The following is a 16,899-nucleotide window of genomic DNA, read 5'->3' on the forward strand; positions in this document are numbered from 1 at the left end:
AGACGATATATATATATATATATATATATATATATATATATATACACACAGTGTATTAGCCTGATAATATAGAATATGCCCCTCTGCCTATGGCTCCTCTCACGCACACACTGACGACTGAGCCTGTCACTCTGCCCCTATTGGCTGGTGAAGCCTGGCCTGTGTTCCCGCCCCCAGTGATACAGAAGTGTTCCCCTCCCTGGATGCTGGGGGTCGGATGCTGGGGGTCGGATGCTGGGGGTCGGATGCTGGGGCCAGTGAGACATCAGTTCAGACTTGATGCAGCGGCTCCTCCATTCCCAGTGAATATTCTGCTCCCTGTGTTTTTCCCCCCGGGGAGGGAGGTGAGAGAAAGAGGGGGGGCAGAAGGGGATTGGGGTGGAGGGGCAGCATATTTAGTGGGTAATGGAGAATGGTCTGGGGGGGACTGGGGGAGGGAATGACATGTTTATGTGGAAGATGCAGAGAGTGATTTTGGGGGGGGGCAGCTGCTCAATAAGAAGGACATTTGGGGAGACATGGGAATATAAAGGCTTGTGGTGTCCTGAATTGGGGGTGGCACAATCTTACCCTTATCTGGCAGCAGAGCCTGCTTTAACCTCTTCCTGACTGTATATTGTATCAATATGAACCCCCCTTACTGTATTTAACTGAGATGTACTGGTGTTAACCCCTTCCTGTCTGTAACATCTATGCACTAGTATTAACCCCTTCCTCTTACCTCTATGCACTAGTATTAACCCCTTCCTCTTACCTCTATGCACTAGTATTAACCCCTTCCTCTTACCTCTATGCACTAGTATTAACCCCTTCTTCTTACCTCTATGCACTAGTATTAACCCCTTCCACTTACCTCTATGTACTAGTATTAACCCCTTCATCTTACCTCAATGTACTAGTATTAACCCCTTCATCTTACCTCTATGTACTAGTATTAACCCCTTCATCTTACCTCTATGTACTAGTATTAACCCCTTCCTCTTACCTCTATGTACTAGTATTAACTCGTTACTGCCTGTAGGTATTATATTCTAGTATTAATCCCTTACTGCTTGTACCCTGTATGTACCAGTGTTAACCTATGGCTGTCTGTAACCTGTATGTACTAGTATTAATCCCTTACTGCCTGTACCCTGTATGTGCCAATGTTAACCCCTTCCAGTCTGTACCCTGTATGTATCCATATTAAACCCGTATTGCCAGTTCTCTGTTTGTTCCTGTTTTTTAACCCCTTACTGTCTATAGCCTTCATATGGTTTACAAGAGATAGACAACCCTCCTTTTTGTGGTTATACTGATGATACACCTATTATTTGAATATCACAGTTTGTACTGTTGTGCAAATTCAAGATTTTAATCATCAATTATTTAGGGACAGGTGTTTCTAATAGAGGTAGCACATGTACTGCTGGTTGTGGCTCCTGCACTTGAGACTTCCATAATAGCTGATGATTAAAGTCATGAATTTACACAACAGGTGTCTCTCTCACAATCCATTCACACCCTCATTGGTTAAACCATTTTGGGAAATTATGAAAGAAATAAGGAAAGTTTGATTCCCTTTCCCTTCTGAATATTTCCGTGATTAGGGCACTGCTATAGGTGCTGCCCACATCAAGTGACCAGCAGGGTGGGCATGGGGTTTGGAGGGGTGCCCATGGGGTACAGGTACTGGTTTTCATTGTACAGTGTGAGGGACACAGAATGATTTTGGGGTGTCAGGATGAAGGCAGGGGGGCACCTTAATGTGGATTACAGCAGTGACTGCTACAGAATGGTGGCACATAGTGTTGCTTTTGGGGGGTGCCCCTACATATTCTGGTCTCCCCAATGGGACTGATTCTCTTGTTCTGCAGGTGTCCCGTTAGTGGAGCAGAAGGTTGGCACCACAGAAGCCCGTTGTACCAGCCCATGAAGAAGTGATGTCTCTGCTCTGATGTAGAGGGGCCGTTTCACTAAAGGAGGGTGGGCAAAGTTCTCTCTGAGCAAATATTGACCACCCCACTGGATTCCTTACTGTGACCTCCGGCTGAAAGCTGACACCATGTTGGCACCTCGAAAAGGCCTTTTGGGCAATCTCAACTATGTGCACTTACAGCATGTGTCTCTAGGGGTGCAACTCTCCCTGTGGCCTGAGCTTATGGAGGGTCCATTCACCAAGGGCCCAGGGAAGGAGGAAGAGCTCACTAGCTGTTTCCACTGCACAAAGGAGGGCTCTGCGCCCAAAGAGGTGGATGCCAATTCCAATGACCCTTCTGTTCCGTGCCAATGTTGTGACCAGCACCCTGGGCAGGGCAACACCTGCAATTACAGCCCTCGAGAAAATATGGAGCCAAAGACCAGCGATGATGAGCTCTTGTCTCCTTCGGATCCTCCTCTCAGCCCATTCTCCCCGCACTCCAACAGCAGCAGCTCTTCAGATTTCACTTTGGATGACTCTCCCGTCTCCATGTACTTCAGGGAATTCCTAGAGGATGGGTGTGAGTCTCCTGACCACCAACCAGAGATTATCCCGCTAGATTCTTCCACTGGAGAACTAATTTCTTCCATGGGCCTCTCATCTCAGGACCATTCCCTGTGCCTGAACAATGAGAAGAACCAGTATAATAATCTAATGGCCATGACCCAGGAGATATCCAAAAACCTCAATATAGAGGCCATATCCAAAACCTGGGGGTCTGGTTCTACTTTGGATGCCAACTGTAATGCAGTGCCAGACTGCCATACTCTGAATTTCACTCCCTTGGACAGGGCCATGGATAAAGGGGACATAGATAATAGAGCAGAGGCTGTAAGTAGCACAAAGAAGGACAATGGACCTTCAGCTCCAGAGTTGAGTGAAGAGTCAGAAGCCTGTACCCAATCTTACCAGGAAGCAGAAGACTATATTACCAGTGTGTCCATGCCAGGACTGTCCCAAAGCCCTAGGAAGAACATCACCTCATTTCATGAATTAGCCCAGAAAAGGAGAAGAAGTGGAGGGGTCCCCCCAGCCCTACAAGGAAAGAAAGACAAGAGTGACTGGCTAATCATGTTCTCCCCAGACACAGAACACCCCCCAATCAATGAACTGACATGCTCAGACTTCTTCCAGAGAAATGTAGGCTCCAACATCCAAACCCTTCCAGCAGGCAAGGAGACCATCACATTCAAAGAGCTGCGTTATTGCAATGCCCTTGTCAAGCAGAGCAGCCTTCTAACAAAATGTCAGCCTGATGGACAGAAGGAGCCCCTACAGCCTTCTGGAGGACAGAGGTGGCCTCAAAACACAGCAGGAGAGAAGGGTCCTCAGATCCCAGTTGGCAGTGACCCAGGACTGAGGTGCCACTCTGAGGAACACAGTGAGATCCAGGAGCCATCTAAAAAAGACAAGGCCCTCCATGACCCACCTGCTGGTGAGTTTAAGCAGCACTCACAAACAATGGCAAAGGGAGACAATCTTAGGCTGTCCTTCAGAGACCTGGGACCTCAACGCTCATGCACAGGGGTGGACAATAGTATAAATAAGCCCCTACATGGAGCTCACACTGCAAGTCCCTTGGCATCTCTGAGAGATTTTACCCTGGGGGGAGGATATTTCCACTGCACCTTCCTGAGCAACAGATTAGAGAAACCGCAAGTAGTCCCATGCTCCAAGCCAACCACAGCCAAGAACTGGATCCGAGGGATGGCAGATGGAGGAGACAAGAGAGGCAGAGAAGGTAATGAATTGAAACTTCCATACTGGGTGACTGGGAAAAGTCTAAGCTCTGGGGAGATGGGACTTTAGAGAGGTACATACATTGAAGTACACCCCCCCCCAAATATGTTATAACCATCACTCTTACATAGTTGCATGGTAGCTGAGCTTGAACAAGAATATTCCCTTAGTTCCTAACTAGCACCCTGATCTCACCCCTAGTCTCTAACTAGCACCCTGGTCTCACCCTAGTCTCTAACTAGCACCCTGATCTCACCCCTAGTCTCTAACTAGCACCCTGGTCTCACCCTAGTCTCTAACTAGCACCCTGATCGCACCCCTAGTCTCTAACTAGCACCCTGGTCTCACCCTAGTCTCTAACTAGCACCCTGATCTCACCCCTAGTCTCTAACTAGCACCCTGGTCTCACCCTAGTCTCTAACTAGCACCCTGATCTCACCCCTAGTCTCTAACTAGCACCCTGATCTCACCGTAGTCTCTAACTAGCACCCTGATCTCACCCTTGTCTCTAACTAGCACCCTGATCGCACCCCTAGTCTCTAACTAGCACCCTGGTCTCACCCTAGTCTCTAACTAGCACCCTGATCTCACCCCTAGTCTCTAACTAGCACCCTGGTCTCACCGTAGTCTCTAACTAGCACCCTGATCTCACCCTTGTCTCTAACTAGCACCCTGATCTCACCCTTGTCTCTAACTAGCACCCTGATCTCACCCCTAGTCTCTAATTAGCACCCTGATCTCACTTATATTGAGATACAACTTCTAGTCTCTAACTAGCACCCTGGTCTCTCCTCTAGTCTCTAAGTAGCACCCCAATCTTTCCTCTAGTCTGAAATCAGGACCCCAATCTATTGTGTAGTCAGTAACTAGCCAGGATAATGTAGACATTGGGGTTCATATAGTGCTGCTGAGTTCCTTGAGGGCATTAGCTGGATACCTGGATATTGGGGCAGAATCATGATCTCGTTTGGGCCCTTTGAGAATTTGGAGGGTATGTTTATCTTCATTGTTTGTTCTGTGTATAACTAATGGTTTCATCTCTCCTCCCCCATTGTTTGCTCCTCCCATCGACACCCTTTCCTTACTCCATCCTCTGCCCTACCCCCACCCATGTACCCCACTGTCTGCTCCTCCCACCAACACCCTTTCTCTTCCGCTTCACCCATATATCCGACTTTTTCTCTGTACCCCATGTGCCCCTGCTTCCCGCTATTGCCTCCCTCCTGTGCTCCCTGCCCCCTCCCCATGTGCCCATTGGACTCACACTTGCCCTGGGTGCCATTACATTTGGGCTCTGGGAATCATGTGACTCCTATGTGGCTTGGGTGCTTGGCCCTGGCACCCATGTGACTAATGGCACTTGATATCAATGGGCCCCGGTAGTTAGAGGAGCCTCACAATTGTGGCCCCAGGCTTCTCTCTCCCCTCATGTTCTTGCCCCACTCTCGGCTAAACCCACACTGCTCTGTCAGTTTGCCCCGGGCAATGCCCCAGCACCTCAAACCCCCGGCTTGCCTTTGCCCCCCACCCGCCTCTCACCACTGGGGGCCTTTTCCCCCCCATATCGGGGGCTGCTGCCCATGCTGGACCCCCCAGAATTCTCTGTACTGATGTCACCGCTGTATCCGAGGAGCAGGACCCACCCCAGACTGACCACAGAGGAAGCAGCCCCCCAACAGGATTCACCAGGTTAGGGGTTTGTTCTGATTGGCTGGTGTGGAAGGGGGGGTACCAGGAGCAGATGTGGAGGTATTTGGGGAGATCCATTACTGGGTCACATATAAGAATGGAACAAATGGACCATGAGGGTTCTATACAAGCCCCTCCCATCTGTTCATGGTTCTGCTTCCCGCCCACATGAGGGTGTTGCTTAGTAATCTCATATGCTGCGGACTGCAACGACATCTGAGAAGCCACATACAATGCAGCTGAATGATATTCCAATGAGGAAGCAGCATGGCTGTTATATGCCGCATGGAGCTCACACGCTTAGCAACCTTATTCTAGCTCTGCTCCATCTTCATTCTATCCCTGCTCCAACCTTTTTCTAGTTTTGCTCCATCTTCATTCATGATGGGAATGTGATAGGGACACTAGAGTGTAAGCTCACTGGGGCAGGGGCTGATGGGAAAGGGATATTAGAGTGTAAGCTCACTGGGGCAGGGACATTAGAAATGAGAAAGTAATATAGTATAAGTTAAATCAGTTAGAGCGCCACCCAGTGTTCACAAAGGTGTTTCCCTTTTGGTTTTCTCCTGTAAAGATCAGACATAAGGTCCTAAATCCTTCAGGTTAGTTCTATAGGTATTTCTGTGTGTGACCCTAAAGCCTCCAGCAGTTATTGTTGTGTCTACTTACAGCCTGACTCTTTGTATTTGTCCTTTACTTATTTGTCTCACTCATCTCCCTCCAGCCGCTCAATGTCTTCCCTCTCCAACATAGAACACTAGAGAATCCCTAATAGTATAACAGTCTTTTATTTCTATATCTAATCCTGCAACTCTATGCCACGCCCCCTCCGCCTGACGCATTCCACTGAGCCAATCAGCTTCCCCGCAGGCACAAGTGGGACATTACGCGCTTTCCTTTTGCCTGGTTGCCATGGCGATTCAACCGCCCTAATTATAAAACTCTATCCTTGTGCCTAAAAGCAGTTGGAGTGTTAGTGGCAACATAGTGACGTCCTTTGTTCTGTTCACACTTGTGTCATGAGGTGCCCAGTGGTGGGGAGTTATAGTTGTGCAATAACACACAATAAATGAATAAAAACCCAACTGCTGTTCCATCCAATGCTTTATAGAAATGCGCAGAACCTTGTGCTGATATTAATTCAGATATTCACCCCTAGCCTTAAATTTATATCAATATTTCTAAATCCATTTACTCTCCTCCTGCAGTGTCGCCCCTCTAATCTCGTGTAACTAACGCTGCGCCCCAAAACTTCAAGTCATTTCATAGACTGCGATTTTCTGTTTCCTTTTCTATATTTCTTGTTCATTAATTCTCTCTCCTAGTTCCCCTTTGTATTGTGGCCACAAGGGCATTCTAAACAATATGGAACATTTATCAAGGGTTCCATTGAAAATTCCAAATTCTGAGGTTTTTTTATGGTCAAAACTGTCAAATTCAACCAGGGACTTATTCAAATTCAATTCGATTTTTTCGAAAAATTCCAATTCGATTTTGGAGATTTATCATATTCTGGCCCTTTAAAACTCAAATTCGACTATTCGCCACTGAAAACCTACCGAATTGCTATTTAAGTCAATGGGAGACGTCCAGGGATCAATTTGGTGATGTTTGAAGCCTCTTGACATTCAAGGTTTTTTTCAGAGAAAAAACTCATATCGAGTTTTTAAAATTCGAACCGAATTGAATGAGTTTTAGGGTCGATCCTATTCACCCAAGTTTAATAAATGACATTTTTATAATAAATTTCGATTGGTTGAATTTCAAGTTGATGGGAGTTTTTTAAAATCATGAATTTGAAATTCGACCCTTGAAAAATGTGCCTCTAAGGGGCAGATTTATCAAGGGTCGAATTTTGAGGTAATGGAAGTTTTTTTAGACTCCCATCAACTCAAAATTCAATTATAAAAAGACCAACCGAAATTTATTTAAAAAATCTAATTTTTCAACTTCAAGTGAATTGGCTGTATTCATTCGTTCGAATTGAATTTGGATTGTATTTGATCGAATGTGATTTGAAGTATTTTTTTTTTTTTAAAAACTGTGATTTTTCAAAGTCCACCAAATAGGTTCTAGGAGGTTAAAATTCTAATTGAATTTGGACTATTCCCTAGTGAAAGTACACTAAAATTACCTCAAAATTTGAATTTAGAATTCAATTTTTCAATTCGACCCTTGATAGATAAATCTGCCCCTAACGGGTCGAATTTCGAGTTGAAAATTTTTCAAAGTCCTCAAAATGACTCCAAATAGGTTGTAGGAGGTCCCCCATAGGCTAAAATAGCAATTTGGCAGGTTTTAGATGGTGAATGGTCGAAGTCAAATTTTTAAAGAGACAGTACATGATGAATTTCAATATTAAAACTTTTGAATTTTTTTCAAATTCAAATCGAATTTGGACTATTCCCTAGTAGAAGTACACAAAAAATAGCTTGAAATTCGAATTTTTTTATTCGAAAATTCACCTCAACCTTTGACGAATCTGCCCCTAAGTGTTGTACATTTTATGCAGAGTTCTATGTTATATTCTCTATTCAAACGTGTCTTTTTTTCAGGCATATTTGCACATAGGAAAAAAACCTTTCCATTAGTCTTTTTGTTTTTATTCTTCGTTCTCTCGGTTGGGATATAATTGCGAACTGACGTTTGTCCCAAATTGTTTTTTTTTTTTTTTGTATATCACTTGTGATTTTTGGGGAACTTTTCCTTTTAAAAGTTCACCCCCCTCCAGAATGTTCCGATGTTTGTTAATAATTCTCTTTATTGCTTGGGCGCCTGGAGTGTAAATTGTTATAAATCGACACCCTCTCTCTTCATCAGACTTTTTCTTTTAAATTCCCACGAACTTGAAAATCAAAATTTATTATTAGAATCACATTTTTTAAACTTTGGTGAATGGGATCGACCGTGAAAACTTGAATCAAATTCGATTCCAGTTTTAAAAACTCGATTTGAGTTCTTTCTCTGAAAAAAACTTGAATGTCAGGGAGGCTGCAAACAACTCCGGCTTTACCCCTGGACGTCTCCCATTTACTTAAACAGCAATTCAGCAGGTTTTATGTGGCAAATAGTTGAACTTGAGTTCTTAAAGGGACAGAGTATAATAAATCTCGAAATTCGAATTTAAATTAAAACTTGAATCAAGTTTGGATAACTCACAATTTTAATTTGAGTTTTGACCAAAAAATTATTTGAATTAGAATTTTCAATTTAACCCTTCACAAATATATTCTTCAAGGGTTGAATTTAAAAAACTTTGCATTCAAAAAGACCAACCGAAATAAAATCGAAGGTTTTTTTGGCCAAAAAGGTCCATTTTAGATTGAATTCGAATCATACGCATTGAAGTAACGGCGCATTTGATCGAATTCGATTAGAAGTTTTTTTCAAAAATAGGTTCTAGGAGGTCCCCCATAGGCTAAAACAGCAATTTGGCAGGTTTAAGATGGCGAATGGTCAAAGTCAGTACATGATAAATTTCAAAATTCAAATTTTTTTCCAATTCGAATTGAATTTGGACTAATCCCTAGCGGAAGTACACAAAAATTACCTTGAAATTTGGATTTTTTTAGTTTGAATTTTCACTTTGACCTTTGAGAAATCAAAGCGTTTGTGCAGTTTCTAATGGGTTTGAGTAATTTATCTTTAATCGGCAAAACTGTCCGTATGGGATATTTATCATCCAAATTGGGTTATGATTTCGACTGCTCAAAACGTAACTGGATCCACTTTTTTAAAAATAGGTTTTAAAGTCCAAACATCCCTCATTTATGTTTCTAAATGGAAGAAATGTCTGGTTGTTGAACTATACGTGAAAGTAAATTCCAGGTTTAGCTCATTGCTAATAAGATTATTATTAATAAGCATTTTGGATTCACTTCCCTGTCGTACTCAAATAATATCGTGTATAAAGCGTCGCCGCAGCACGAGACTCCGCCCAGCTTGGCCGCCATGTTATATTGTCCAATGGTGGAACCTCACAGCTGTAAATAATGTTAATCCCCAAAGCAAAAGTAATGGTTTAATATATAAGAGGGAACCTGAGTGAAATGTTATAAGTCAATAGGAAATTCCACTATATTATTTTCTAGTATTTTATCAACATATTCGACACGTCAGAAGAAATAGAATTTATTGCCAATACTATTGGTCTTTGGCTTTTTCTACAGATATTCACGTTCCTTTTGGTCTAGAATGTCCTCTTCACTGGCTTTATCTGTTCATGGATTTTATTATTAAATGTTACAGTAGCATCTGCCATTAGTTGTTGCTCAGTATCAGAACTATAACTCCCCACCACTGGGCACCTCATGACACAAGTGTGAACAGAACAAAGGACGTCACTATGTTCCAACTGGTTTTAGGCACAAGGATAGAGTTTTATAATTAGGGCGGTTGAATCGCCATGGCAACCAGGCAAAAGGAAAGCGCGTAATGTCCCACTTGTGCCTGCGGGGAAGCTGATTGGCTCAGTGGAATGCGTCAGGCGGAGGGGGCGTGGCATAGAGTTGCAGGATTAGATATAGAAATAAAAGACTGTTATACTATTAGGGATTCTCTAGTGTTCTATGTTGGAGAGGGAAGACATTGAGCGGCTGGAGGGAGATGAGTGAGACAAATAAGTAAAGGACAAATACAAAGAGTCAGGCTGTAAGTAGACACAACAATAACTGCTGGAGGCTTTAGGGTCACACACAGAAATACCTATTTCACTGTTGCTACAGGCGCTGCTCTTTTTTGTATTTGGGGATATTATGTACAGGCTCAGAGACTGGAAGAAACAATAAGCTTGAAGGACAAACTTTCCTAAATATTTGTTGTTTTTACATTACAGTGTAAGCTCACTGGGGCAGGGACTGATGGAATAGGAACACAAGAGTGTAAGCTCACTGGGGCAGGGACTGATGGAATAGGAACACAAGAGTGTAAGCTCACTGGGGCAGGGACTGATGGAATAGGACACTAGAGTGTAAGCTCACTGGGGCAGGGACTGATGGAATAGGACAGTAGAGTGTAAGCTCACTGGGGCAGGGACTGATGGAAGAGGACAGTAGAGTGTAAGCTCACTGGGGCAAGGACTGATGGAATAGGGGCAGTAGAGTGTAAGCTCACTGGGGCAGGGACTGATGGAATAGGGACACTAGAGTGTAAGCTCACTGGGGCAGGGACTGATGGAATAGGGACAGTAGAGTGTAAGCTCACTGGGCCAGGGAATAGAAAGGAAAGAGAGGGATCCCCAAGCTTTTAGACCAGTGAGTGACATAATTGAGAAATAAAAGGAGTTGGGGAGTAAGAGGAACATGTGACACAATATAAGGGATGTGATTGGCTATTGGGAGTGTCTATGAGAAGTGACAGTTAGAGGAGAGTCTGATTGACACTGTCTGTATTTCCTATTTATATAAAACTGAAACTTGTCCCACGTGTGAGATTGAAAAGGAACCAGCGGCCCAGGGATTCCAGGTGTCAGGGCCCCGCCTCCTTCTCGTCACTTCCTGTTTGTATGACATCAGAGAGGCGAAATCGATCCGAGAATAGTAAAGAATAGAGCAGGGATCCCCAACCTTTGGAACCCGTGAGCAACATTCAGAAGTAAAAGGGGTTGGGGAGCAACACTAGCATGAAAAATGTTCTTGGGGTGCCAAACAAGGGCTGTGATTGGCCGTTTAGTAGCCCCTATGTGGATTGACAACCTACATTGAGACTCTGTTTGGCAGTGCACCAGGTATTTGTACAACTAAAACTTGCCTCCAAGACTGGAATTCAAAAATAATCACCTGCTTTGAGGCCACTGGGAGCAACATCCAAGGGGTTGGGGAGCAACATGTTACTCACGAGCTACTGGTTGGGGATCACTGGAATAGAGGTTGAGTGAGGAACAATAAGAACATTGAGTGTGGCCCCTGATTTCCGGGCGGGCGCACAGCGGGAACAGGAAGAGACTGTAGGGAAGAGAAAGAGCGCGCACAATACGGACAGATATTCCCGCCGGAACGTCCGCTCTCAGGTTTCCTCACACGCGGAAGTGATCAAGAGGTAGGCGGGGCACACAAGCTTCCGGCAACAAAAGTCATTTATAGGAAGTGGGTGGAGTTTAGGCTCCAGCGCGCTGCCGATTGGCTCTGGTTTCTCACATGACCTGCGCTTTCCGCTCTTACTGGGTCTTAGCTCCGGCGAGTACAGCTTCTCAGGGATACAGGTGAGTCCCCGCTTCCTCCCACCCCGGGGCACAAACCCTGCTTCCCCCGTGTCTCCTCCTCATTCTCTTCTTTATTCCCGCGCACAAGGGACGATGGCAAAGAGGCCATTGTGTTATTTCCTCTTCCCATAATCCCCTGCGGTTGTGCCTCACGTCTGTCTGTCCTACACTTCCCACAATCCCCTGTGAGGAAAAGAGAAAGTGCTGGGGGAGGAACAAACACACAAGCCCCTCCCCTTCCTCACGTCTGGCCCCTCCAGCTTCCCAGGGGCCCCACACTCACAGTCCTGATGTGATACACACTGCAGGGAGTTGTATGGGGCGCCGGGAGTTGTATGGGGCGCAGGGAGTTGTGTGGGGCTCAGAACTCCCAGGGGCCACAACATGTTTGTATTGTCTCCCCCATAATGCACCTGTGCACCTTATTGACCCCCCCCGCAGGGTAATGGACTGAAGGGACAATCCCAGTGTGAGTGTGAGTGAGGGGCTCCTCATAGTTGTGTCTGCTCTCAGTTACTCTCATAAAAATATAAGAATGTTGAACAGGAATATCAGTAAGTGAAAACTTCCCCTTTAATTGTCCCTATGAAATGAATTGTAACATCTGTCACTTCCTCCTCACTAGAGATCACATGATCCAATCTCCCGCCTACTCTCATTCCCCCAAGTCCCGCCCAGAAAACCATTAACCATTCACAGACTGAGTGTGAGTGTGTGCGTGAGTGAGCGCTACACTGATTATTTGGGATAAATTATCACGGATACAGTTTGTTGACTAGTGGAATGTGTGTGTCACATAATAATAATAATAATAATAATAATATCTCCTATTTACATCGTACCCTTTTATACAAGACCCTGATGTAGCAGCGAATGGGCAGATTTCTATAGAGTCACGTGATCCAGTGATACAACCTCCTGTGTCTCATCCCACTGGGACACGAGGGGCGGAGCTGAGAGCAGGACAATGCAGCCGTGTGATTGGTTTATACAGAGACATTATTATGATAGGGCAGGAGTCAATCACATTTATACAGAGACTCATTTATTGGGATCAGGTGACGAGACATAAAGTGCAGATGTTACAATTAAAGGGGAAGTTCTCACTGATATTCCTGTTGCTCCAACATTCTTACATTTTATGTGTCTCATCCTCTGGGGGGACAGACACACAGAAATAAACATTTACTGACAGGTATGATCCCCCCTTTTATCAACTTGTTTCAATTGCAACCCCCCCCATTATTCTAACTGCCCCCCATGTCTCCTGCAGCAGCCGCAGCGCACACACAGTTGATGGCCGGTGGGAGAGAAGAGTCACTGCTCAGGGACAAGAAAGGTGAGACTTTCCTCTCTATGGAACTGCTGGTTGTGACTCATGAGCCCCCAGCACTCACTTCCTGTATGTGACTATGACTGTGAGGGAGGAACTTATGTCTCGTGTTTCTCCTCCAATCAGGTCTGTTGGTTGCGATTGGCTCCTCCGTGGACAAGATCATTGGGCACTTTAACAGCAGCAGGAACCACGTGCAGAAGGTGAGCACTAGGGGGCAGGGGAGGGAGGGGTCAGAGGGAGGCCGAGAGAGGGGTCAGAGGGAGGATGAAGGAGGGGTCAGAGGGAGGATGAGGGAGGGGTCAGTGGGAGGATCAAGGAGGGGTCAGAGGGAGGCTGAGGGAGGATGAAGGAGGGGTCAGAGGGAGGATGAGGGAGGGAGGGGTCAGAGGGAGGCTGAGGGGGGAGGCTGAGGGAGGGGTCAGAGGGAGGGGTCAGAGGGAGGATGAAGGAGGGGTCAGAGGGAGGCTGAGGGAGGGGTCAGAGGGAGGGGTCAGAGGGAGGCTGACGGGAGCTGAGTCGCCATGTTGTTTCTCTCACCAGGCACAGTTGGGAGACAGTCGTCTGAGCCCAGAGCTTGGCCACCTCCTCCTGGGCGGCCTGTGCCCGTCTCTCTACTCCCTATTGGCTGACGGCCTCAAGCCTTTCCACCGGGACATTATCGTGGGCAGGAGGAGGCTGAGCCCCTGGAGTCTGGTGGAGGCTTCTGTTGTCAGGGCAGGTAAGTGACTCTCTGTATCAATCACTCGTGTGCTGCTGTATACAGGGGTAATAAGTATCACTGTGGTCCTCCCCCAGGCGCTGGGCCCCTCCACACCCTCCTGTGTAACATCGGCCGCCTGTCACAACTCAGGGACCCCCGGCGCAGGTTCAACGCATTTGTCTTCGGCCTCCTCAAGTAAGTGGGCGGGGCAGATGGGGGCGGGGGGTTTGTTCCTCTCCAGACCAATAGTCTCTTCTCTCCTTCTTTCCAGCACCAAACAAGTGGACTCTTGGGTCTCCCTCCTGCACCAGTCATACGGTAGGTCCCTGGGGTCCCGTGTTTGTGAGTGGGGCCCCGTGTTTGTGAGTGGGGTCCCGTGTTTGTGAGTGGGGCCCCGTGTTTGTGAGTGGGGCCCCGTGTTTGTGAGTGGGGCCCCGTGTTTGTGAGTGGGGTCCCGTGTTTGTGAGTGGGGTCCCGTGTTTGTGAGTGGGCCAGTATAGGGCACTGTGGGGCCATTCAGTTTCCAAGGGATTGTGGGTGAAACAGTTTTCTGCAGATTTCAGGGGCCCCTGCTCACATGTGGGTCCCAGTGTATTTAGATATAAAGCAGTTAAGGGGCCACAGGGAGGGGTTAGTGGCCCCTGGTCTATATGTAAGCCTGAGCCCCGGGGCCCCTCATGTATCACAGAGGCTGCTGGGATTGGGGGGTGGGGTAGATGCAGATGAATGGGCCCCTTGGGGGCGGGCCTGTGGAACATTATGAAGGTCTGGGGCAGTTCTGATTGGTCCCCCCTCTCTGTCCCTCAGATTCCCTGTGTCTGTTCTTTGCCCCCACGGGATTCCTGCCGCTGGCTGTAAGGAGTGAGCGGGGGCTACTGGACGAGTTAGTGGTGACCCTCCAGCCCCTGTCGGCCCTCACGTTCCATGTGGATCTTCTGTTTGAGCATCACCACCTCCCCCTGCACGAGGCCCCCCATCCCTGGGGCCGTCCCTCTCTGCAGGACATTCTCAGCTTGGGGGGCTGGATCACCCCCACCCCAACCCCAACCGGCCCGTGTGCCAGGCTCCCCCCCCAGGACTCCGGCACCAGCTGGTGGGGGCAACTGAGCCGGGCCTCGCGCATCTACCTGCCCCCAGAAACTTTCTCCTCCCACTGGAACAAACCAACACACCTGGGTGGGCCCAAGAAACTGGACGCAGAGCCAACGGAAACCCCGCCGGAATTGTCTGATACAAGTGCCCCCCCTACAGACCAGACTGGAGACTCCGCCCCCTCAATGGGAGACACTGAATGGAGTTCTGGGGCAGCAGAGGAACCAGCAGAAAAGAACCAACAGAACAGCCCCCATATTGCACCAAGCGCTGGAGAACGGGGGGGGGTCTGGCTGGGGCATTTGTTTGGGGCAAAACCTTCTCCCACCCAAGCAAAGAAAAAGTCACGGTGAGTCCCATTCCCTAACTGAGCCCCGCCCTTTGCTCCTCCTCCTCTAACTGACTCCACGTTCTGCTCCTCCCCCTCTAACTGCAGTTCTGACACCCTGACACCACCTTCTGCTCCTCCCCCTCTAACTGTATCACTGACACCACCTTCTGCTCCTCCCCCTCTCACTGTATCACTGACTCCACCTTCTGCTCCTCCCCCTCTCACTGTATCCCTGACTCCACCTTCTGCTCCTCCCCCTCTAACTGCAGCTCTGACCCCCTGACTCCACCTCCACCTTCTGCTCCTCCCCCTCTTACTGTATCACTGACCCCATCTTCTGCTCCTCCCCCTCTAACTGGATCACTAACACCACCTTCTGCTCCCCCCCCTCTTACTGTATCACTGACTCTACCTTCTGCTCCCCCCCTCTAACTGTAGCACTGACTCCACCTTCTGCTCCTCCCCCTGCAGGACTGACTATTTGCGGTCACTAGAGGGAGCCTTTTCCTGCCCCACTAACATTCTCTTCCCCTCAGACTGCCCTCCACCTGGCTGCCCCCCAGTATGAGTGTCCTGGATCTGATTGGATTCTCCCCATCATCAGAGAGAGCTCAGAGTGTGGCCCCGGGGCCAGACGAGAGCAAAGGGAAGAGTGAGAGGTAATGATGTAGTGAGGGGGGAGGGGTCCTGTTGGCATGGTTACCTGGTCCATGTGTCTGTCTGTCCTGCAGGTGGGTTCGGGCCTTGTGTGACCAGTGTGGGTCGGAGGAGGGGCTGAGCTTCAGGAAGGGGGAGGAGCTTCAGGTGATGAATACGGTGGACGAGGACTGGATCCGGTGTCGTCGGGGGAATGAGACGGGATTGGTCCCCGTGTGTTACACCTCCCTCATTCTGTGACCCCCCAAAACCGCCATCTCATTCCCAGTGACTACTGGGTGCCAATTCCAAGGCCTCCGTGCAAGTGCTGATTTTCTACAGGACATTGAGGGGCCCCAGTCTGATCCCTGTTGCACCCCACTATGTACAGGAGCAGAGCCAGCCCCTCTATAACTAGAATGGGCACAAAGGGCAAATAGTCATCGACAACGAGTTTCATCATTTGGGACCTGCCTACTAATGTCTGTAATTGGGCAAGAGGGTAGGGGGTGATAGTAAGCTCTGCAGACCAGTTTAGTATCTGTCCCACATAGTATCTGATGTTTCCCTGCGAGTGAGGCACATGGGGGTGCTTATCATGTTTAGGGGTACAGTTTGCCCCTGTTCAACTCTGATTGAAAGAAATGTGAGGGGACCCCAAATCTTATCTGTGCCCCTCAACTATTTGGGGCAGTACCTACTGATCAATAAACTGCACTATTGGCTGCACCCAGTAACTCCGCCCTTTGGCTGCAGGGCCACACCCACAAGTATTGTCCACTTGGACTGCCCTAATGCCCCACTATATAGAATTGTCAATGTATAGTTAGATTGTAAGCTCTTGGGCAGTGATTATTCTATGTCCTGTGCACAGTAATGGGGGGGGGGGTATATATTGACTCACATCCCTACGGCCGTAATAAAACTTCCAAAGAACCAAATGCTTGTGTGTCTGATTCTTACCTTGTCGACTGGACCAGAACCAGTTGTGACCCACAATCACCCCAATATTAATCACCCCAACATTGCAACATAGGGTGTAGAAAGGAGGGTGTTTAACTTACTGGAAAATCCTATTCTAGAAGGTCCTGCCTGTCAGTGCAGACACTATGGGGTTAAGTATAGAGGAGGCGGGACAGAGGAAGAGGCTCCGCCTCCTCCTATAAATCTCCTGCTCCTCCGTTCCCATCAGTTTGTCAGCTCAGTTAGGAGGAGA

At 47.6% G+C, this 16,899-nt stretch overlaps 1 protein-coding gene across 4 annotated transcripts; it reads left to right on the forward strand.

The window, feature by feature from the left end:
- The first annotated feature begins 238 nt into the window (after positions 1-238).
- Positions 239-16,624, forward strand: rusc1.S (RUN and SH3 domain containing 1 S homeolog). 4 transcript variants are annotated; one of them, XR_005963794.1, is made up of 11 exons: positions 239-344; positions 1,857-3,701; positions 5,084-5,389; positions 12,862-12,927; positions 13,048-13,124; positions 13,465-13,642; positions 13,720-13,819; positions 13,896-13,942; positions 14,432-15,065; positions 15,519-15,706; positions 15,779-15,921. XR_005963794.1 is itself a non-coding variant. In XM_041574632.1 (11 exons), exons 2-11 carry the CDS (start codon positions 2,045-2,047, stop codon positions 15,942-15,944), a joined length of 3,354 nt encoding a protein of 1,117 aa, XP_041430566.1. In that variant the 5' UTR covers positions 240-344; positions 1,857-2,044; the 3' UTR covers positions 15,945-16,624. The 4 variants fall into 4 exon arrangements, 3 of the variants coding, with proteins under 3 accessions (XP_041430567.1, XP_041430566.1, XP_018089136.1); XM_041574632.1 differs by having other exon boundaries at positions 240-344; positions 15,584-15,706; positions 15,779-16,624; XM_041574633.1 differs by having other exon boundaries at positions 15,519-15,922.
- Positions 16,625-16,899: the final 275 nt, after the last annotated feature.

Source organism: Xenopus laevis, chromosome 8S (assembly GCF_017654675.1).
Source record: "Xenopus laevis strain J_2021 chromosome 8S, Xenopus_laevis_v10.1, whole genome shotgun sequence".
Taxonomy (NCBI): domain Eukaryota; kingdom Metazoa; phylum Chordata; class Amphibia; order Anura; family Pipidae; genus Xenopus; species Xenopus laevis.

Bases quoted from the DNA above. Each gene is read 5' to 3' on its own strand.
- rusc1.S (XM_041574632.1), top strand. From the start codon at position 2,045: ATGTTGGCACCTCGAAAAGGCCTTTTGGGCAATCTCAACTATGTGCAC. The intron at 5,390-12,861 runs GTTAGGGGTTTG...TGTCTCCTGCAG, and splicing joins CCCCCAACAGGATTCACCAG to CAGCCGCAGCGCACACACAG. The intron at 13,943-14,431 runs GTAGGTCCCTGG...TCTGTCCCTCAG, and splicing joins CCTCCTGCACCAGTCATACG to ATTCCCTGTGTCTGTTCTTT.